This window comes from Podarcis bocagei, assembly GCF_964188305.1.
Source record: "Podarcis bocagei genome assembly, chromosome: 2".
Taxonomy (NCBI): domain Eukaryota; kingdom Metazoa; phylum Chordata; class Lepidosauria; order Squamata; family Lacertidae; genus Podarcis; species Podarcis bocagei.
This window is the reverse complement of record NC_138126.1, coordinates 2,798,579-2,820,815: the sequence shown is the minus strand read 5'-3', so window position 1 is coordinate 2,820,815 and position 22,237 is coordinate 2,798,579. Positions and strand designations below refer to the sequence as shown.

The following is a 22,237-nucleotide window of genomic DNA, read 5'->3' as shown; positions in this document are numbered from 1 at the left end:
CTCGGACCTCGCCATGCGCAATGGGGAGGGGGAGGCCCCTGGAAAGGAGACACCCCCCCAACACGAAGCCGACACACAAAATCCGTCCCTGTGGCCTGGCCCCTGTAGGGCATCCATATCGCTGCCTCCCGGGGAGCTCTCTCTAGGGTCAGGCTGCGGCAGCTTCGAAGGGTGGCTGGGCTGGGATCCCGGAACGGTAGAGTTGGAAGGGGGGACCCCCAGGGCCATCTAGTCCAGCCCCCTACCAAGGAGGGAGCAGAGCACGTTCTTCGGATGAGACCCTCCTTCGGCCGACAGCCTCCCACTTCCGCAAGGGCTGCAAAAAAGCCGAGAAGGGTGGGGTTTCTGGCAATTCACGCTGCACTGGCAGAGCTTTTTAGGAAGCAGGGACATCCGGTTCGCTCTCTAGGGAACGGATGGAAATGTAGAGTTCAGTGGGACCTCGGGGGGTCATCCATTCCAACCGCCTGCTAAGGCAGGAATCTCAGCTAAAGCATTCCTGGTGGATGACCACCCAACCTCTGCTTAAAAACCTCCAAGGAAGGAGAGCCCACTGTGGAACAGCTCTTCCTGTCAGAAATCCTCTTTTATCGTAACCTGAAGCCCTGTGTTCGAGTCCTCCCCTCCAGAGCAGGAGAAAACAACCTTTCTCCCTCTTCCATGTGACAGCCCTCGAGATATCTGAAGACAGCTATCATATCTCACATCTCCAGGCTTGGAGAGGTCCTGCCCCTCCTCGGGTCTCTAGGGCCAGGCTGCAGCTGCCTGCCGTCTTCTCTGGGGCTGGCAGAGAGCCCTGTGTTGCCCCCTACGTCAGGCTCACCTCCCCGCCAGGGACAGGTGCCTGGGAATGTTTCCAACTTTGCTGCTGTAGGCAAGAAGAGGCGAGAGCCACCTAGAAGCTGGCAGAGGAAATCCTTGGGACACGTCCAAAAGGCAGCTAAGGACTCTTGCTTGTAAACAGAACCTCTGAGCACTTTGTGAAGATGGCCCAAATATTGCCATTTTGTTTAGTGCACTCTTCACGTCCTCAGAGGTACTCCCATCTCAGTCTGGGTCCCCACGCACAAAGCTTTCCATACCACAAAGCTGGTTTTTATAATAATATTTTATAGAAAGTTTCAGTGTCCCTGATGCAGCCGAGTACAAATGTTTTTAACATTCAAAACATCATTTTTCCTCCAGAGAAAGAGAAAAAAAAGTTATAGGCAGCAGGTAGAAAGTGCTTGTTGCCCGTGGGCGGCGGCGAGGGGCAGGCGGCAGCCCAACCGGTGCTGCTCAGCCTACAGAACGTTAAGGAAGGTGTTAAAAGGCTCCCGTGAAGAAGGCGTTTCTTGGGCTGAAACTTAAATAGTATAAAAATATATTGGGGAGTCTGCAGAGTTTCAGACATGCTGGTGTGGAGAGACAGGAATTGCCTCCAAAAGTACGCGAAAGACGAGGGCCAATTTGCAAGCTGTTTAGGATCGTATATAAAATGTTAGCTGCGCAGTGAGAAGTAGCAGCCTGCAGGAGAGGAAAAAGTGGGGAAACTCCCAACCTTCCTCATCCTGAGATCGCCTCTGGGGTTTTAAACTACAACTCCCCATCAGGTGCTGGTGGGAACTGTAGTCCAAAAGTCCTGGAATCTCGGAACTGTGATATTGGGAGGGGACACCCAGGGTCATCTAGTCCAACCCCCTGCAATTCAGGAACCAGAGCTCAATGATACCTGACAGAAGCCCGCCCAACCTCCAATGAATCATAGAATTCAAGTGTTGGAAGGGACCCCCAAGGGCCATCTAGCCTAACCCCATGACAGACGGCCACCCAACCTCGGCTTAGAAACCTCCAAGGAAGGAGAAGGCGGTTCAGAAAGACGTTTACACGGAACCTCCTTTCTCGTAACTTGAAGCCATTGGTCGGGGCTGATGGGAAATTCAGTGCAAAACCCCTGGAGGAGATCCCAACCTGAGGGTGGCTGGAGTGGAACTTGCAAAGTGGCTGTCCGTGTAAAACGGCCGTGAAAAGTCACCGTCTTCCCACCAGCATCAGGATTCACACGTGACATTCCCCCTTCGCTGTAGGAAGGACAGATTTGGCCGTGGCTCGGGCTGAACCCTTCCCCACAACCTCACAACATAGCGCCGTCTCAACATAGCGCCTCACAACATAGCGCCGTCTTTAAAAAAAAATTAGTGTTAATTTGCACTCAACGCAGTGCCAAGTGCATCTCAGAGTCACACACACCCTCCCTGAGATATGGGGCAGCTGAGCTTAGCAGAGGAGGCAGTTTGCATCTGGGATCTGTGAGAAACAGCCTCCGACAGGCACAGAATTGCTCCACATTCCCACCGGTCCAAAAAGAGGGAGCCGTCATCAGGGCAATCCGCCAAGCCCTCCCTCCCCGCAGCAGGAAGTGAAGTGCCTCAGGGCTACTTGGCAACCCTCCCATTGACAGCTAAGGCACTTGTGGCAGGTGGGGGGGTGGGAGGAGCCCAGAGTGAGAGGAGAAGGCGCCCACGGCAAAGAAACAGGAAGCCGGTGGCGACAGCAACAGGAAGCGCACAACGCAGATGGAAACTCTTCCAAGCGCGACACGACATCCGTGTCTTCGACAGCGCAGCCTTCCCCCCTGAGCCAGAGGGGAGGGATTTCACTAGAATCGCAGAGTTCGAGGGCCCCTGAGGATCATCCAGTCCAACCCCAGGGGTCCAAGGTGGGACTGCAAACCTTATCAGCCCCATGCTCTACCCAAATGGAGGAAAGGAAAGGTGCTGACACTGGAAATCGGACAACGGACTCAGAAACGGAGGATCAGGAGGGGCCCACAAGGATCCTCTAGTCTAGCCCCCCTGAGATGGCGGAATCATAGCTAAAGGATCCCAGGTGGCGCTTAAAAAATGGAGGAGACTCTGCCACCTCCGGTTCCACCATCAAGCGGGAAGTTCTTCCTAACGTTTAGCCGGAATCTCCTTTCTCGTCGTTTGCATCCGTCGGATCGGGTCCTGCCCTCTGGTTTCCCTTTCCCCGGGTCCAAGCAGTTAAGGACATCGAGTTCCTCAAAGACTCTGGAAAACCAGGGTTCTCCGCCAGCCAGGTGCCAACATTTTGCCACTTCTGACACCGCGTTGCAACCCTATGCTGTCCCCAGTCTCAAGGTCAGCGTGGGCCGCCAGCCCCGAGCGAGTGGAAACCGAGGCACCGCTCTGTCCTCCTGCCGCCCAGCTCAAAAGAGGGCCCTGGCTATCTTCCGCCCGGTGGCCTTGATCTTCGGGAAGGTGGCGCTGATCTCCACCCCCTTGGGCGGCTTGGGCTTGGGCGGGGGCGGCGGAGGGGGCGGCTTCTCCCGCGGGCGCTTGGGTCGCAGCATGAAGTCCAGGCAGGTGCTGCTCATCGCGTAGAAGACGTTCGCCGTGGTGGGGAAGGCCAGCTCTGCAGGGGTGGTAGGAAGAGAGAGGGCAAGAGAGCGAGGAGGGGTCAAGGTGGAAGAACGAGAGGAACTGATCATTCTTGGAGTTCCCTAGTGGAAAAGGAATGGCGCGCCCAAAGCCAGAACCAGGGACTCCTGGGGGCGTAGCTCATCTCCCATCCTAAATAAAACACACCACTATTAGCATTGCTTTCCTAAACCTCTGCTGCTCTGCAGCTTTGCAGAACCCGAGCCGCCGTTTTCTTAAAAACCCAAATACAAAGCCGCAAGATTTTTGCCACTTTGTCAACAGCAGAAGACGGTTCGATTAGAATCTGCTAACAAACAAGGGGAGGATAATAAAGACTTTGAAGTCCACTGGGCAGCCTTGAAGCAGGGGAAATGTTTAAAAGACTTCATCCTCTGTGCTGCCTTGTTGGAAAAATATTTTTTAAGGAAACATTTACAGTGGTACCACTTCAGATTACAGACGCTTCAGGTTACAGACTCCACTAACCCAGAAATAGTACCTTGGGTTAAGAACTTTGCTTCAGGATGAGAACAGAAATCGTGCAGCGGCAGCTGGAGGCCCTATTAGCTAAAATGGTGCTTCAGGTTAAGAACAGTTTCAGGCTAAGAACAGACCTCCAGAACGAATCAAGTTCTTAACCCGAGGTACCACTCTATAAGCTGCCAGGGAAGCACCGGAAAGCTAATTGTAACCTAAAAGCAATTTGACGCACTGCAAAATCCCGTGGGCAGCAGTTAAAACCAGTGGCGTAAATGCTTGCAACAGAATTGTACAGTTGGAAGGGACCCCCCAGAGCTCATCTAGTCCAACCCCCTTTGCAATGCAGGATTCACACCCCCTCAGATTCCCCCCTCCCCACTCTAAAGCACAGAGAGGGGCCTCACCTCGGCCTTCCGGCAGGAGCTGCACCAGTTCATAGTTGGGGGCCAGGACCCGATCCTGGTTGTGCTTCTCCAGCGCCTTCGCGATCACAACCGGCGCCTTGTCTTGGCTCGTGACCTGCAGGGGGCAGGCAGCAATAGCACAGGGAGAGAGAGAGAGAGAGAGAGAGAGAGAGAGAGAGAGAGAGAGAGGAGTTTCAGCCTTTGCCAATTGGGTGCCCCTCAGGATTTTTTGGACCAGGGCCGATTGTGAGTTTATTTCATAAAATTTACAGGCCACTGGATTGTAACAAAACAAACAAGCCTCAAAGCCGTTTTGAAAAACAATTACAGATAGGTAGCCGTGTTGGTCTGCCATAGTCAAAATAAAGAAATTCCTTCCAGTAGCACCTTAAAAGACCAACTAAGTTAGTTCTTGGTATGAGCTTTCGTGTGCATGCACACTTCTTCAGATACATGCACACGAAAGCTCATACCAAGAACTAACTTAGTTGGTCTTTAAGGTGCTACTGGAAGGAATTTCTTTATTTTGAAAAACAATGAAACTATTGGCAGAAACGGTGTGTAAATAACTATGTAAAACCTTAAAAATGAAACAAAAACCTTTGCGGCAAACTGAGATTAAAACACACCAACGTTCTACGTTATCTGGGTAGGTCTGTCCAAAATAAAAAAACGTTTTAGGAGGCGCTGTTAAGATCACAGCAAAGGCTGGGTGCCCATCTGTCGGGGGCACTTGAGCCGAGATTCTTGCATTGCAGGGGGCTGGACTAGATGATTTTGGGGGTCCCTTCTGATTCTATGGTATCTGCTTGGTGTCACTCAGCAGGGAGTTCCACAGACAGGAGCTGCCATGCCGGAAAATCCATTTTATTACAGGTGCAGAACGGGCGTTACATAGCCCCTGAGAATGGGCCAGTTCAGCCAATCACAGAATCATATTGAGTTAGTGGGAAGGGACCCCTGAGGGTCATCCAGCCCAGCCCTTGCAGTCTAAGCAGCTGAGTGGCTGCATGTGGGGTCAGGCCACGACACAGATAACCTGGTCCCGCGTCATAGCTGGCAGGCACCTGGCTGGGGAACCGTAGAGCTGCAGCCCGGGAAGGGCAGTGGTTCTCCACCTGTGGGTCCCCAGATATTGTTGGACTACAACTCCCATCATCCCTGTCCTTGCTAGCTAGGAGTGATGGGAGTTGTAGTTCAACAACATCTGGGGACCCACAGGTTGAGAAAGGCTGCCCTAGGGCCATCTAGGCCAGGCACCCCCAAACTCGGCCCTCCAGACGTTTTTTGGGACTACAACTCCCATCATCCCTAGCTAACAGGGCCAGTGGTCAGGGATGATGGGAACTGTAGTCCCTCAGTATTTACCACTCCCGTTCTACAAAAATCTCCAAATGGGTCCGAATGTCAATGTCTAAAACTCCTGGTAGAGGGCAAGGACCTGGAGATCACGCTAAGGGTGGCCAAATTCTGTGCGACTGCCATAAAACTTAGGAAACAAGCTGTACTGCCAAAATGATTGAGGTTTTAAATGATAATTTTAGGTTATATTTTAGTGATCAAGATTATACACACACACACACACACACACTGCCGCTATACAGTGGTACCTCAGGTTACATACGCTTCAGGTTACATACGCTTCAGGTTACAGACTCCATTAACTCAGAAATAGTACCTCGGGTTAAGAACTTTGCTTCAGGGTGATAACAGGAATCGTGCTCCAGCAGCGCAGCTGCAGCTGGAGGCCCCATTAGATAGGTGGTACCTCAGGTTAAGAACAGTTTCAGGTTAAGAACAGACCTCTGGAACAAATTAAGTTCTTAACCAGAGGTACCACTGTATCTGAACTGTCTCTGTTGTACCCAATTGCAATTCAATGTGTCCCTGTTGTGTTTTACGATTTTCCTGATATCGTAAGTAAGCCGGAACCGATCTGTGACCGTAATAACAACATTCATTCCATTGTAGTCCCGAAACATCTGGAGGGCTGAGTTTGGGGGTGCCTGGTCTAGATCAACCTCCTGCCGCGCACGGGGGACAGCTAACGGCTGTTCCTGCGCCCCCCTCCCTGGCCAGGCCCTCTCTTCCCCAGGGGTCCTGCCCCCTTCACTCACCAAGATGCTTTTGTAGAGGGTGCCATTGTGCAGAGCCATGCTGACGCGGATGATGCGGCAGTCCGAGGGGAGTCCGCTGTCCGGGGCGGGGGCCATGGGGTAGGCTGACCCACAGGATGCCGAGCGCCGGTGGCCACGGACGAAGGTGCCCCCCACGGCAGGGGGTGGGGCCAAGCCCTCCGGAGAGGAGGGAGAGGCGTTCTCTGGGGCTGTGTCCAGCGAGGAGACGGACGGCCACTTCATACGCTGGGGAGGCAGCGGGAGGCAAGGGTTAGCGAGGGATGCGTCCGGCTCAGTGCTGTCTACACAGGCCGGCAGCAGCAGGGGACTTCGAGAAATCTCCCCCCACAGTTCTAATATTCACAACGGTGCCCCTTTTGGCACAGTTGCTTCTTATGGGTCCTCAGTAGGTACCTCATTTATTTGTTTGTTAAATTTCCACAGATCCCAGGGCAGTTAACAGCATGAAAAAAAGCAACATAAAAGCACCAACAGGCAGCTGCTGGGAGGGTAAGGTGGCCTCATTCCAAACCCAGGTACTTTTGAAGGTGGCTTACAAATAAAATGGAAACAGATAAAAGCGTCATAGGAAAGACAATTGTGAAAAAGCAATTAAACACAAATAGGTAGGTAGATAAGATACATTAGGGTTGCCAGACGTGAAAATCCAGATAGATCTGCTGATTTTCTGGAGCTTTTTTCTGCAGATTTTATCGCCGTTTTCATCCCTTTTGCCATACTTCCGGGTTTCCCTCGACATTTTGCTGGCTTCAGGAAAATCCCCCCACCCCCGGACGCCATTTTCCAGGCCCAAATCCCGGAAGCGTCTGGGAAACCCTGGAGGTATGGCAGCCCTAAGATAGAAACCAGATGAGAGATTAAAGGTATAGAAAATCACCGTAAAAGCAGCATAGCACCAGCCCTTTCCTTTAAAACTGATACTAAGCAGGAACCTTGTTCTGCTTACAAAGTGAAAATTCCCGCAGAGCTCACAAATCGCAGCTGGGAAAGGACATCGTCCCGGCCCCCCAACTCACCTGGGTCTGGTGCGGTTGCCCCTGGGGGGTGGGGGAAGCAGGTGGAGGCAGCAGGAGGTCTGGCGGGGCTTGCGGGGAGCTGGGCTTGTCCCAGGAGACAAGGGTGCTCATCCCAATCGAGGTGGCCAGGCTGGAGGAGAAAGGAGAAACGTCTGGTGGTTGGGGAAGGACCAGGAGAAGACGTTTCAGCAGGTGAGACCCAGCTCTACCGTGCTAGGGTTTTAAGATTCCAGCTGGACACCTGCGATTTGGAGCAGAGGTTGGGTGGCCATTTGAGCACCAGCAGTGCTTGAGCTGAGATTCCCGCATTGCAGCAGGTTGGGCTAGATGTCCCTCAGGGGTCCCCCTTCCAGCTCTACAATTCTATTATTTGGAAAGAAAGCTTCGAAATTAGAGGGCGGGGGGAGAGAAGAGGTGGGGCTGGACTTCCTCTTTCGCTGGAGGTTTCTAAAGCAGAGGACGGGTGGCCAGCTGTCATGGATTCTTTTCTGGCAAGGGGTTGGGCTAGATGTCCCTCGGGGGTCCCTCCCATCTCTCCCGGGCCCTTCCCGCCTCTCACTCTGCGCAGTGGGTGATCACCAGGGTGGGCTTCACGGGGCGGCCAGGGGTCGCTCCTTCCGCAGGCGGCTCGATTGTGCAGGACAGCTGGTAGCTGGCAGAGAGAAAGAGGGAGAATGTCTGCTTTAAATATTTTACTTTTTAAAATAATAATAATAATAATAATAAATTCCCAGAAGAGAAAACAGCAGCTGTGTTTCAGTCTGTTGCAGCAAAAACTACAGGACAAGATGCCCCCTGCCCCCCATAAACCCCTTAAAACTGTTCCAGGGGCTCCCCCAAACCTCCAGACCAGACTGGGAAGGGGGGTGGGCCGGGAAAACCTTCCTTGGAGGTTTCTGACAAGCTGTCTGTCAAGGATTCTATAGCTGAGTTTCCTGCATTGAAGGGCTGGGTGGTCATAAAATCATAGACTCTTCTGAGTCAGAAGGGACCCAGGGGTCATCCAGTCCAACCCATGCCTTGCAGGAATCTCGGCTCTAGCCTCCATGATAGAGGCAAGGAAGGAGAGCTGACCGCCTGTCGGGGGAGACTACTCCACTGCCTGCAGTTATCTCCCGTCTGGACTACTGAAGGTGACCCGGAAACTGCAACTAATCCAGAATGTGGCAGCTAGACTGGGGACTGGGAGCAGCCACCGAGACCATATAACACCAGTTTTGAAAGACCTAAATTGGCTCCCAGTACGTTTCCAAGCACAATTCAAAGTGTTGGTGCTAACCTTTCAAGCCCTAAACTTGGCCCATTAGATCTGAAGGAGCGTCTCCACCCCCATCATTCTGCCCAGACACTGAGGTCCAGCACCGAGGGCCTTCTGGCGGCTCCCTTGCTGTGAGAAGCCAAGTTACAGGGAACCAGGCAGAGGGCCTTCTCGGTAGTGGCACCTGCCCTGTGGAACGCCCTCCCATCAGATGTCAAAGAGAAGAACAACCACCAGACTTTTAGAAGACATGTGAAGGCAGCCTTGTTTAGGGAAGCTTTTAATGTTTAACAGACCACTGTATTTTAATACTTTGTTGGAAGCTGCCCAGGGTGGCTGGGGAAACCCAGCCAGATGGGCGGGGTATAAATTATTATTATTACAGTATTATTAATTATTATTATTATTATTATTATTATTATTATTTCACCACAATGTGAACCGCTCTGAGGTTTACAAATAAAGAGCAGTATACAAACTTTGATGGGCTTTTGAGGGGTCAGTCTGCATGATATCTGGGGCGTCCCCTCCACAAATTCCAGCTAAACATTTGCAGAAACGGAGGGGCTCAGGGCATGTCGGGGGTGGACCGCGTGACCTCCGGGAACCCCCTTCCAACCGATTTAGGATTCTAGGGCCAAAGAGCGGACTGGGTTTCGGGTGGGACCCTGAGACCCACCTCTGGCCCTCGCTGAGTCGGGGCAGGCGCTGCAGCCATCGCTGGAGGTGCCGGTCGGGGCTCAGGGCGTAGTTGCGGCAGTTGGCCTGCAGGAGTCGCAGCTGGGTGAGGATCTCAAATTCCTATTTTGGGGGGGGGAGACACAAAGAAAAATGGGCATTAATAATATAAGGTGCCCCCCCATTTTTAAGGGGGTGCCCACTGCATGCTCCTCCCCTCTTCCAATGCGGCACGTACCTTGCGGTGCTTCTCAAAGTTGATGTACCCGTTCTGCAAAGAGAAAGAGTCACAGAATTATAGATTTAGTCGAACGCCGAGCAACTCAGGGGGAAGAGAGACGTAATTATTCCAGAAATGAGCGCAAATGCATCCCACGAGACAGCTCCAGCCCCACCAGGGCCAGCAAAAGTGGCTCGCCTCCTGCTTTTCACAGAAGTAATTCCCAAATTGCACTTGTTTTTGGAGTGCAGCCTAAGATCTTCTGATTTGCCCCAATGAAATTGGCTCGCTCATTCATTCATTCACGACTGCTGGGATTCCCACCCCAAAGTTCTCTCCCAGGGAAGGGACTCCCTAGTTGTCTCTCTGTGCGAGTTGCCGTTCCGTCATCCTCCTGCCAATCCACCTCTGCATTTGGAGGCAGCTGGGTCACTTCGCCGTAGAATCACAGAAGGGACCTTCCAAGGTCATCCAGCACACCCTACAGGGCAGCAATCTCCCCCAAAGCCTCCCTGACAACTGGACATCCAACGTCTGCTGAGAAACCTCCAAGGAAGGAGAGCCTTCCGAGGGAGTTGAGATTCCTGCATTGCGGGGGGTTGGACTGGATGACCCCCGGGGGTCCCTTCAAAACCCAAAATTCTGTAGTTCTACGAGTCTGCTCCCCTGCCGAACGGCCTGCCCGGGGTTGGCGTCTCCCCGCCTGCCACCTGGTCCTCACCTGCAGCCTGTTCCGTGTCGCTGCGTCCAGCATCACCAAGTCCTTGAGGAAAGTGCCCAGGTAGGGGACCACGCCCTGCGGGGAAGAGATCGAGAGAGGAAGGAGGTCAGAGACGGGGAGACCTGCATTCCTGGCCCCTCGGCCCTAGCCCGCCTCCCCTCCTCTTGAAGTCTGAGTACCACGGGGCGATGCTCCAAAGATCTCCGCTGCTGCCTGCGCTGGATTGGGTCCGCCCCAGCCCCTCGAGGGTAGCCATCCTGTGGGGAGCAGGAGAAGAGAAGAGAATTCAGAACTGCATTATTTTAGGATAAATTGCATGGCGAAATGTGCAAATCGGTTCAAATTGCATTCAAAAACGTGTTCAGTAGTAGGGTAGCAGGAGACTCCCTCGAAAGGTGAACGTCTCTCCCCCATTGGAGGTTTTCAAGCAGAGGCCTAGGACCCTCGTACCTACGGGACCACCTCTCCCAGTATGCCCCACAGAGGACCTTAAGGTCCATAAATAGCAACACCCTAGAGGTCCTGGGCCCAAAGAAGTCAGATTAGCCTCAACCAGAGCCAGGGCCTTTTCAACACTGGCTCCGGCCGGGTGGAACGCTCTGCCTCATGAGACCAGGGCCCTGCAGGATCCGATTTCTTTCCGCAGGGCCTGTAAGACAGAGCTGTTCCGCCTGGCCTTTGGCTTGGAATCAACTTGATCCCCTTCCCCTCTTTTCCTTTTTCCTTTCTCCTTCTGTGATGGAACTCCTACTTGGGGACTTCCCTGGCTTTTTTCTGGCCCACGTAGGACCAGTCCGGATAGTTGGCCTTGGTGAAGACTTGACATTTTTATCCCCCAAAAAGTTTTTGATTTGAGTTTCCACTGAAATGAGGCTGCATTTTAATGTTGTATTTTAATCTTGTTTTTAAGTTGTATTTTAATCAATTGTTTTTATACCTGGTGTTAGCCGCCCTGAGCCCGGTCTTTGCTGCAGAGGGAGGGGTATAAATAAAAATGATTATTATTATTATTATAGAGGCTGGATGGCCGTCTGCCAGGGACTCTTTCGCTGCAATTCCTACAAAGCCCTGAGTCTCAGGCCATGTCCCGGATGTCGGAGACAAGCAGAGGAACACTTGACACACCCCATCTGGTTTTATTTCGGCACCTGAACTTCAATGTTTGTTTTCACGGGCTGTTTTATTTCCTGTGTTCCCTTTCCGCTCTTGAGCCGCCTCGGAAGAGTTTGTTGCCCGGAAAGTGAGGACTGTAAGCACCGATGGTGCAAAAACAAACAAGCCGAGTGAGAAGGTTGGCTCAGAGATGCAAGGGATTGCCTCAGGATAGGATATGCAATAGATTAGGAACTGCAATTCGCAAAAAGTCAAAGCCCTGAACATTTTTATGCCAGGGGAAAGCCAGTGTGTGGGGGTTTAAAAGCCCACTAGACATCGAGAGCCAGGGTAGTGCAGTGGTTAGAGTGGCAGAATGCGACCTGGGAGAGAATCATAGAATCTTAGAGCTGGAAGGGACCTAGGGTCATCTAGTCCAACCCCCTGCAATGCGGGAGTCTCAGCTAAAGCATCCATGACAGATGGCCACCCAACCTCTGCTTTAAAATCTCCAAGGAAGGAGAGTCCACCACCTCTTGTGGCAGTCTGTTCCACTGTCAATCAGCTCTTACTGTCGTATACTGGAATCTCCTTGCTTGTAACCTGAAGCCACGGGTTCGAGTCCTCCCCTCCGGAGCAGGAGAAAACAAGCCTGCTCCCTCCTCCTTGGGACAGCCCTTAAGATATTTGAGGTTTCCCCTCAAGTCTCCTCTTTTCCAGGCTAAACATACCCCAGCTCCTTCAACCATTCCTCATGAGGCTTAGTTTCCAGACCCTTGACCATCTTGGTCACCCTCCTCTACACACCTTCCAGCTTGTCAACGTCCTTCTTAAATTGTGGTGCTCAGAATTGGACACAGTATTCCAGGTGTGGTCTGAGTAAGGCAGGATAGAGCGGGACTCTCACTTCCCTTGATCGGGACACTAGACTTGATGCAGCCTAGAATCGCATTAGCTTTTTTTGCTGATGCCACCACACTGTTATGTTAAGTTTGTGATCCACTAAGACCCCTAAACCATGGATAGGCAAACTAAGGCCCGGGGGCCGGATCTGGACCAATCGTCTTCTCAATCCGGCCCGCGGATGGTCCAGGAATCAGTGTGTTTTTACATGAGTAGAATGTGTCCTTTTATTTAAAATGCATTTCTGGGTCATTTGTAGGGCATAGGATTTCATTCTCCCCCCCCCCTTCAAAATATAGGCCAGCCCCCTACAAGGTCTGAGGGACAGTGGACCGGCCCCCTGCTGAAAAGCTTTGCTGCCCTGGATCCTTCTCACATGTATCACTAGTAAGCCAAGTGTTTCCCATCCTGTATTTGTGCATCTGCTTCTCCCTAAATGCAGGATCTGACATTTGTCCCTGTTGAAATGCATTCTGTTAGCCTGGGCCCAGTACTCCAATTTGTTACGGTCATTTTGGATCCCGATTCTGCGGAGAACACGGAATAAACACCTGGAAGAGGAGCCTCCGGCTCTGGCTGTAGTTGTCCTCCTCCGAGCAGACGGCGCTCAGCTCCTCATAGCAGCGGAGGGAGTCCCTGGAGGGGGGGGGGAGAGAAGTTGAGTAGGGCAGTCTCAAAAGGGAACCCCCTCCCTCAACCCACCCCAGCACTAAAATACAATAGAGACAACAGGTCAGCCAGGCCACCTTTAGATATTTAGTGGGCTTCGCCCTGCCTAAGAGGGATCAGGCTCCTGTCTTTGTAGGGACCTCCCTAGACACCTCTGCTGCATTGGTTAGCTGTGATTCTGGGGTTGGACTAGATGACCCAGAGGTGTCTCAACCAACCCTACAATTCCAGAGGGTGCCTGGCAGGGAGGAGGGCCTAAGGACCTGGGCAAGGAGAGGGGAATGGCCAGGAAGAAGCTCAGGGTCTCAGAGACGGGTGGGTGGGTGGGTGGGTGTTTTTCTGCGAGGGGAAGGAGCTCTGAAGCCGAGGATCGGGGCCCACCTGGACGTCTCCTCCCAGGTCCTCTTGAGGCGATGCAAAGGGGTGGACTTCAGGGCAGAGACGACGGCATAGAGAGAGGAGAAATTGCGGAGGAGAAAACACTCCTGGGATGGGAAAGAGAAAAGAAGAAAAGGGTCTGTCAACCGCCTTCCTGGGAGGTTTTTATGCAAAGGCCACGTGTTTAAACCTAAACAACAACGACAAATGCAGCTTATAAACATTCCAAATAAATAGATAAAGCAGCAGTTGGCAAACACTGCTCCATGGACCCAGAAACGTTGCTGTTGCTGTTGTTTGTTTATTGTTATTATTATTCCTGCCTTCCCATTCCAACTCCACGATTGCCTTCTGGATTGCTCAGTCGGTAGAGCACAAGACTCTCAATCTGAGGGTCATGGGTTCGAGTGCCGCGTTGGGCAAAAGATTCCTGCATTGCAGAGTGTAGGGGAGTGGGGGGGGTCAGGTGCGATTGCTATGAGGAATTATGAAAAATGAAGCAAGCCATTGTGTCAGCAATGCGTTGACTGGGTTTGATTCACTGAAAACAGTTTCTGATCGAATCCCACAGGCCTCTCCACCTCGGCCATTTGCTTTCTCTACGCCTGACAGGCACGTATAAGCATTCTGAACCACAGGCCAGTTGCTTCATCAGGAATCCTCAGTACATAAAGTTAGTGGGTTACTTTGATGTAATTTAATCTTTAGATAGATCTTAAGGGCCAGGAAGAGAGTTCACAAGGAGATGGCAAATACTGCCAGCCTTCCACTCCTGTTTATGACCTCCGGGGTTTTGCATTCCTCTAGTCCTGTTTTATTTACTCTCAGATATGTATGCATGCTCAAAGTAGTCTTTGTAGTTAAAAGAATTTCTTCTGATCTGTCCCACGTGGGGTTTTTGAAATGCTCAGAGGAAATCTGATTGGTTCTTACGAACACTGTGTAAAAAGTTCTTTTGTGAATAAAACGACCTGGGCCAAGGGGTGGACAGAGGAGAATTGTTATTATTGGCACCACCTCCCAGAGTCTTGCTGGTCAAGCCTCGTGTGTATTTTATTAATCAGTCTCCAATCCTTCCTTGCTTTGGGAACGCTACAGCAGAGGGCTGGGCTGGATGACCCTTGGGTGGCCCATTCCAAACCTAACCGTCCGATGGTTCTATGAATTCCATCATTCTGTTACGATTTCAGCTTAATCCAGCACGAAGCCGGAAAGGGGCAGAAGGAACCGCGACGCCCTCCTTGCGAGGAGGACCCACCTCTGCCACGCGGATCCACTTCTCCAGCAGCCGCGCCCTCTGCGCCGCCCGCAGCTCCGTGTCGCCCAGGCAGGAGGAGACGACGGCGTTGGCCACGCGGTTGAATTGGGCCACGGTGGCGCGGACGGAGGGGCAGGCCCCCTCGTGGCCCCTCTTGTCCCGCTGCGACCACAGCTGGCCCTGGCACTCGTGGGGCACCAGGCGCAGGAAGAGCTCCTGCGGGGAGAGAAGAAACTGAAGGGGGGGAGGAAGAGAGGAGAACCCCCCCAAAAGCCCCCAATCCCTGGCAGGCTGGCTTAAAAGGAACCCGAAACCTGTGCCCCTCAAAGGCAGGCTGGGCAAATGGCGAGGGATTCTCTGACCAGGAAGAACAGCTTCTGTTCTTTTTATTATTATTATTATTATTATTATTATTATTATTATTATTATTATTATTATTATTAATTTTTTGCCAACACCCAAACACAAACAGTGAAAACTGCCAGGCGGCTGATACATTGGGTATACAATATTCAATAATATACGTTTTCAATAATATTCAATGATAACATATTCAAATCAACCATATGTGCACTTCTAAATACCTTAACACTCCTCCATCCACAAGGTTTATTTAACTTTTAACATTTTAATTGCCCCAAATGGTTCAAACCTACCCAAATAATTCAATATCTTCTCAACATATTCAATAATACAGTGGTACCTCGGGTTAAGTACTTAATTCGTTCCGGAGGTCCGTTCTTAACCTGAAACTGTTCTTAACCTGAAGCACCACTTTAGCTAATGGGGCCTCCTGCTGCTGCTGCGCCACCGGAGCATGATTTCTGTTCTCATCCTGAAGCAAAGTTCTTAACCCGAGGTACTATTTCTGGGTTAGCGGAGGCTGTAACCTGAAGTGTATGTAACCTGAAGCGTATGTAACCCGAGATACCACTGTATTCAATAATAACATATTCAAATCAACCATATGTACACTACTATAAACCTTAACACTCCTCCCTCCACAAGGTTTATTTAACTTTTTAATTACCCCAGTAATTCAATATCTTTTCAGACCAGTCCTCCTCTTTCTCACTGACCAAGAACAGCTTTCATTGACGGAAAGCAAAATCTCCTAAATCTCCAGTCCTCATGCCCGAAGAGGTGGAGGGTGGGCTGTGACAGAGGCAGAACGAGGGTTGTGGAGCTCATCCAGACCCCCTGCAGGATCCCCCCAGGACCTCTCCCCTGCCCCCCCCCCCCGTCACACTCACAGCATCCTGCGCGGTGAGATGAGCAGCCACGTCTTCCGCCTGGAGCCCCAGGATGTAGTGGGGGTCTGCGGGCCCTTCGTCCGTGATGCCCTCGTCCTCACGGGGGGCCTCCTGGCCCTTGGGGGCTCCCTCTTGGCCGGCCGCCAGGAGGGTCTTCTCGGGGTCCGATCCGCTACCCAGCGCCCAGCGTAGCCAGGCTCCCAGCTGCTCCTTCAGGCCAGTGTCCAACCCCACAAAGTCCTCCGGGTACCCGTCCAGCCAGGAGCACAGCAGAGACCCCAGGGCCCTGGGGGGAGGGGAAAGGGGGGAGTCTGTGACTGCTGGGATCCCAGGAAGCCCCACCCATCCCAGCACAACAGCCAGTCAGAGAGGCCCATTATGGGAAACAGGCAAGTGGGATTCGAACCCCCAAAAGCCCTCTCTCCCTTTCTGTGGTTTCCAGCATAAAATCATAGAATCGTTGGAAGGGCCCTACTGGTCATCTAGTCCAACCCCGTTTTCCTCCAGTTGTATCGGCCTCTTCGCCTTCCCTCCGAATGAAAAAGCCCCAAATGGATGGCTCAGTCAGTAGCTCTCAGGGATGTGAGTTCCCATGATGGGTGAAAGATTCCTGAATTGCATTTGACTACATTGCAGAGAGGCACAGGTCAGCTCTGTGTCCAGGGCAGCTGTCTCCCAGCTCCATCTGATACGCAGGATGAGACCCTGCCTGCCTGCGGACTGTCTCGCCAGAGTGGTGCATGCCCTGGTTCTCTCCCGCTTGGATTACTGTAATGTGCTCTCCGTGGGGCTACCTTTGAAGGTGACTCAGAAACTACAACTAATCCAGAATGCGGCAGCCAGACTGGTGACTGGGAGTGGCCGCCAGAACCACATAGCATCGGTCTTGAAAGACCTACATTGGCTCCCAGGATGTTTCCGAGCACAATTCAGAGTGTTGGTGCTGACCTTTAAAGCCCTAAACGGCCCAGTAAACCTGAAGGAGCGTCTCCACCCCGAGGGCTTTCTGGCGGTTCTCTCCCTGCAAGAAGTGAGGTTGCAGGGAACCAGGCAGAGGGCCTTCTCGGTGGTGGCGCCTGTCCTGTGGAACGCCCTCCCATCAGATGTCAAGGAAATAAACAACTATCTGACTTTCAGAAGACATCTGAAGGCAGCCTTGTTCAGGGAAGTTTTGACGTTTTATTCTGTTTTTAATGCTCTTTTGAAAGCCGCCCAGAGTGGCTGGGGAAACCCAGCCAGATGGGCGGGGTATAAATAAATAAATAATAATAATAATAATAATAATAATAATAATAATAATAATAATAATAATAATTACTACTATTATTATTATTTGACTGGATCCCTCTGGTGTCCCTCCAAACTCTCCCATTCTATGGCTCTATGACCTTTCCGGTTGCCCTGTTCTGAACCCGTCTCAGAGACACCCTACCCTCCCAGATCAGGGAGTCTCTGGTGACTCACTCGTGCGAGGGAGCCAAGCCCACGTGCCCTGGTCTCGCTCCCGCCCCCCACCCCAGTCCACGTGGCTCACCGCCAATCCCTCCCGGGAGCCCATGGCAAGACCAGACGCAGCCGGCTAGAGCCTCGTCTCTCCGGAGGGCGTTTCAGGGAGGGTGTCGTCTCCCGCACCCGCTTCCCACTGAAGGCTCAAAGGAGCAGCCCTGCTTGACCCTCTCCTGACCTAATGTCCTGTCTCCGAAAGGGGACAGCCTAGGAGGACAGTCTCCCAGGCCAGCAGCAGAAAATATCTATATTCTGCAAGCCGGGAGGAGAGGGGGGGGATGACTGGCTATTTTTGTGTTCGTTTGGCTTTTTTTTGCTTAAACTACTTATTTGTGTTTTAATCTTGTATTTTTATCTAGTGAATTGCCCTGAAAGCTTTTGATGGATGATATATAAATCCTAATCCTAAGAATGGAATAGATGTAAATCCTTCATCAGTGGTGAACTGATGGATGTTTTTTTATTTATTTATTAAAAATATGTATATACACCAACCTATCATTAAAAAAGAGAGGTTTACAACAAGATAACAAGGTAACTTTTTAACATGGTCTTGTGCGAAGAAGGTTTTATTGCTATAAACGGCTTTGATTATCCTTTTTGTATGACACAAAGATGTACAAATATTTTCACCCAGGCGTAAACAAGCGGGATTTACTCCTGAGTAGACATGCGAGAGCCACTTCGGGAGGTTGCAGGGCCACCTCTCCTAGATGCTTTCGCTGAGATCCCTGCCTGTCGGGGGCTGGACTAGATGACCACAGGGGGACCCCTTCCAACTCTACCCTTCTCTGTTTCTAAGCATGTGAGGCCGTTCAGAAGCAAGGCTGGAGACGGAGCTCAAACCCGGAACCCAAAGCGACGACCACTGTGCCTCTGAGCATGTGCCGAGTTCAGGGACCTCTGAGGTTCCTGCACGGCAAGGGGTTGGGCTAGATGACCGCCAGGGGCCTTGCAGTGCTACGATTCAATGACCGTACCCAGTTCATAATCATAACACGAACACAGGCAGCCATCCTTCGGTAGAGAGAGGAGAGAGTCCAGAAGCAGCTTAGGAATTAGCTCGGAAAATGGGATTTGGGCTGCGGAGGGGGATATTTCTTTTGGGGAGGGGGCTGTTATTAAGTGCTCAGGGGAGCAGGGAGAAGGAAGCAGGCACCCACTCACCGCTGAAGGTCTGCTGTTTCCGGGGTAGCATCTGAACTTGAACCCACAACCGCCTGCAGCCTGCGGGGGGGGGGGTGAGAGAGAAAAACCAAGGGACTCAATGAATTAAGTAATCCTTCTACTCTCTCGCCCGGCCAGCAACCCGCCACCTCTCCACAGCCTCAGACCGCTGCCCAGCAGGCAGAAACCCAACCGGTGATGTTCTGTTCTTACCATGAAAACTCAGCAATGTTAACGATGCCACACAAGCTGCACCTGCTGGGTTTCCACCTGCGGACCAAACAAACAGCACTGCCAACGTTCCCCCCCACCCAGACCATCTCCCCTCCATTGCAAACCTCTCGAGCAGGAGCCCCAGGACCAGGCCGGTGGTGGCGAACGTCCGGTAGGTGGCCAGGAAGGCCGGCACGTAGCAGGTGTCCCCGAGCGAGGGGGCTTCCAGAAGGTGCCTGACCAGGCGGGGCAGCGATCCAGCCTTCAGCACCCGAGAGCGGCCGGCCGGGGACTCCGACACCCCCAGCGCCGAGGCATCAGCAGCCCCCGGGGGACCCGAGGCGCTTGGCGGCTCCTCACCCTGTGGGGGGGGGGCAAAGATAGAAAGGGGTGGGCTCCAGTGACAAGGAAGGAGGCTCGGTTTGTGAGCTGCAAGTTGTGGATTTCTTAGAAGCGGTTCCCTGCACAGCCGGCGGGTTGAGCTGGATGACCTCTGGGGGATCCCAACCAATTTTTCAATTTTATGTAAACAGAGGCAGCCGCTGCCTCCTCATCCTAATCTGGCCTTGTGGCAGGTCATTCCCTTGCTTGGCTTACGCACCACCAGGGCCTCAAACTGTTGCACAGCAGGCTGAAATTCAACAGGTGACGTTTCGCCAAATGCCACGGAAAGGCAGCAATGTGAGTGATACGCCTTTTAACATCGCTTCTCTTCCTTTGGCAATATACACCCCCAGGCATGGGGCACGACTTACCCCAGAGAACAGGCTGGCTTTGTTAGCGCCCCCCGGCAGCCGAGAGCTGACAGTGTAGATGGCGCCTTCCTCCTTCTCCTCCCACAAGGTCACTGGGGGCTGCGGTGGGGGGAGAAAAAAATGACATTTTAGCCCGTGTGCAATTCCTGCCCACCCCCCAAGTTGCCACCAGAGTGCTCCTTCATTTATGTCTATTTATTTGTGGGTCTGCGGCATTTCCGTCCCTCAAGCCTCCCCCTCAACAACCCTGAGAGGGAGGCCAGGCTGGGAGAAGGCAGCCTGCCAGGATTTGAACCCAAGTCCTCAAACCACGGCACCACCTTGGCTTCTGACCCCCCCCCCCATAAAACCCTCCGAGCCTTACCTTCACAGGCAGGCAGTACCAACGGGTGCGGGTGAGGATCCCCCCCTCTGCGGAGCCCCCTCCCGGCTCCAGGCAGCCCCCCAGGCGGAGGAAGACCTTCATGGGGGTGGCAGATCACACACACCCCTTTGCACCCCTCCTGCCCCCAGATGGAGAAAGTGGGGGGTGTCCTCTTTGCTGCAGAAGATGGGCAGAAAGAGGGTTGGGATGGGGGGGTCCCAGGCTGAACTCCCGGCCCCCCACCCAGGCCTCGTGTGTGTTTCTCTCCTGCCTCCCTTTCGGTGTCGGTTCCTCTCCTTCCGCTTCGCAGGATTGGGCCCGGCCCCTTCCCCGCCCTGCAGAGGACTTCCCCAAAAACAGGCCAAACCAGATTCCACTTCTCTCTCTCAGCCAACCCCCCCAACAACAACAACAACAGGGCCTTATGCCTGGAAGCCCCGCCATACACCTGCACACCTAGGCAGCAGGCAGGCAGGCCGCAGTCCAACAGGTGCAGCTGCCAGCTGGGAAGGCGCGCCCACAAGACCGGATCCAAGGTGCTCGCCTCCAGAGACGGAGCTTTGTCACCCGGGCAACGGAGCCACACAGTGGGTCAATAGAGAGCAGCAGGCAGACACGCAAACACACACACACACACACACACACACACACACACACACGCACCTGTCCCAGCCTGCACACCAGCAATGCAAACAGACGCACTGCGCCAACCCTGCAGTGAAGGCCGGCGGGGGGGGGAGGCAGCGCGATCACGACCCCCAAGCGGACCAGCCCCACACAATGAGGCGGGCGGGCGGGACTCCTGTCTGCAAAGGGGGGTCACCTCTGGAAGCAGCCGGTGGGGGTTGGACTAGATGACCCTGGGCAATGCTGGGATTGGCCAGAGGTTTTTAAGCAGAGGGACCGTGGCTAGGGCTGGGCTGGATGACCCCGGGGGTCCCTTCTATGGCTCGTGGGCACGGGCGAGGGAACTCTTGAACCCAGTACCTGCCAAGCATACCGGCAGAGAGTAACTCCTGCGTGCGTCCCCCCCCCCACCCCAACAAACACCTCCCTGCTGCTACTGACCTGCTCAGGAGTTGGGGGTCCTCCGCGCTCCGACTGGGGGGTCCTGCTCCGGAAAGCGCTGAGGGTCACACCGGCGTCGCCTCCCCCGTCCAGCAGGTGGCGAAGAGAGCGGGGGAACATCCGGACCCCCTCTCCTCACGCCCGAGGGCAGCTGGGGGGGGGGGAGGAGAGAAGCAGGGGAGGGGGTGTTTTTCCCCAAGGTGTTTTTTTGGGGGGTGTCTCCCACCCTATTGCCCGTTTTCACCCCAAACCCTAACTGCAAACCCGCCTCCTCTTAAGGGTGCTTGCGACGAGGGTCCCACAGGCAAGAATCCCACCCCAAAACTTTGTTTTTTAAACACCCTCAGCCCCTAAACCGCTTGCAAGAAACTCTTGCCTCCTTCCCTCCGTTAACTTGCACGGGGTTGGGATGGATGACCCCTGGGGTCCCCGCCCTCCAACTCCACTCCAGCTCCTGCTGCTGATGCCTCGCCCCCCCTCCCATGGGGGCCAGCCCTCTCCCTGCTGGGTCTCACCTGGGTGCTGGAGGGCAGGACCCCATGGGGTGCCGCTGGGCTGCAGGGCAGGGACCCAGGAGTGCCCCGTTGCTTTCCCAGGCGCCGGCCAAGGGAGGGGGCAGGATGGAAAGTCCGGAAGCGGAGCCAGCTGGGAGCGGAGCCAGGGACAAAGTGAAGGAAGGGGAAACCGGAGCCGGACTCCCTGGGAGCGGAGCCAGGAGGCTGGGGAAAGCCCGGGACTGGATTCCGCCTCGGGAAGGGAGCGGGAGAGAGGAATCCCTGAGCAGCCCCAAACCACGGAACTGGAGTTTGCCCAGGAATGGCTAGGGGAGAGCTGGAAGCAGAAGGAAAACCTGGAACCGGCCTCCACGGACTGAGGGTGGCAGGTGCAGAGCCCAGAGGGGAAGTCGATGCAAACGAGGTCAGCTTCAGCGAAAGCCTGGGGTGGAGCGCAAGGAGGATCTGGCTGGCGTGAATTACGCCAAACGCAGAACTGGATTCTGAGTGTGGAGCCCCAGTATTGAGAGAGGGATTGGTCCTCTGATTTTAGGAGAGGGTGGGTGGAAAATATGGAACCGGCTCGTGCAGGGAAGCTAGAGAGGTGGGCAAATTGCTGGAACAGCTGAGACTGCCGCCTGTGTGTGTGACTCCACAAAATGGTGTGGATACATCCCTTGAACTGAAGATGTGGAATTCAGAAATATAACGATGGACGCTGTTGAGAGCTATTTTGAACATGGGAAGAATATGCCAACATCCTACGCATCTCGGCCAAGC

General features: G+C 53.4%; 1 protein-coding gene across 2 annotated transcripts; it reads right to left on the bottom strand.

The window, feature by feature from the left end:
• Positions 1-2,162: 2,162 nt before the first annotated feature.
• Positions 2,163-21,681, bottom strand: LOC308580459 (ral guanine nucleotide dissociation stimulator-like 2). 2 transcript variants are annotated; one of them, XM_081182135.1, is made up of 18 exons: positions 21,479-21,681; positions 20,964-21,114; positions 19,532-19,630; positions 18,902-19,137; positions 18,564-18,623; positions 15,891-16,176; positions 14,638-14,853; positions 13,383-13,486; positions 12,884-12,968; positions 10,517-10,594; positions 10,338-10,412; positions 9,635-9,667; positions 9,398-9,519; positions 8,020-8,112; positions 7,461-7,590; positions 6,424-6,669; positions 4,307-4,421; positions 2,163-3,414 (listed from the first exon to the last, which is right to left on the bottom strand). In XM_081182135.1, exons 2-18 carry the CDS (start codon positions 21,081-21,083, stop codon positions 3,209-3,211), a joined length of 2,304 nt encoding a protein of 767 aa, XP_081038261.1. In that variant the 5' UTR covers positions 21,084-21,114; positions 21,479-21,681; the 3' UTR covers positions 2,163-3,208. The 2 variants fall into 2 exon arrangements, with proteins under 2 accessions (XP_081038261.1, XP_081038262.1); XM_081182136.1 differs by lacking the exons at positions 20,964-21,114; positions 21,479-21,681 and adding an exon at positions 19,896-20,211.
• Positions 21,682-22,237: the final 556 nt, after the last annotated feature.

Excerpts from the sequence above, each read along its gene's own strand:
- LOC308580459 (XM_081182135.1), bottom strand. The coding sequence starts at position 21,083 with ATGTTCCCCCGCTCTCTTCGCCACCTGCTGGACGGGGGAGGCGACGCC. Across the intron at positions 18,624-18,901 it reads CTGGGGCTCCTGCTCGAGAG|GCTGCAGGCGGTTGTGGGTT; the intron begins GTTTGCAATGGA and ends CCCCCCCCGCAG. Across the intron at positions 10,595-12,883 it reads GCCGGAGGCTCCTCTTCCAG|GATGGCTACCCTCGAGGGGC; the intron begins GTGTTTATTCCG and ends TGCTCCCCACAG.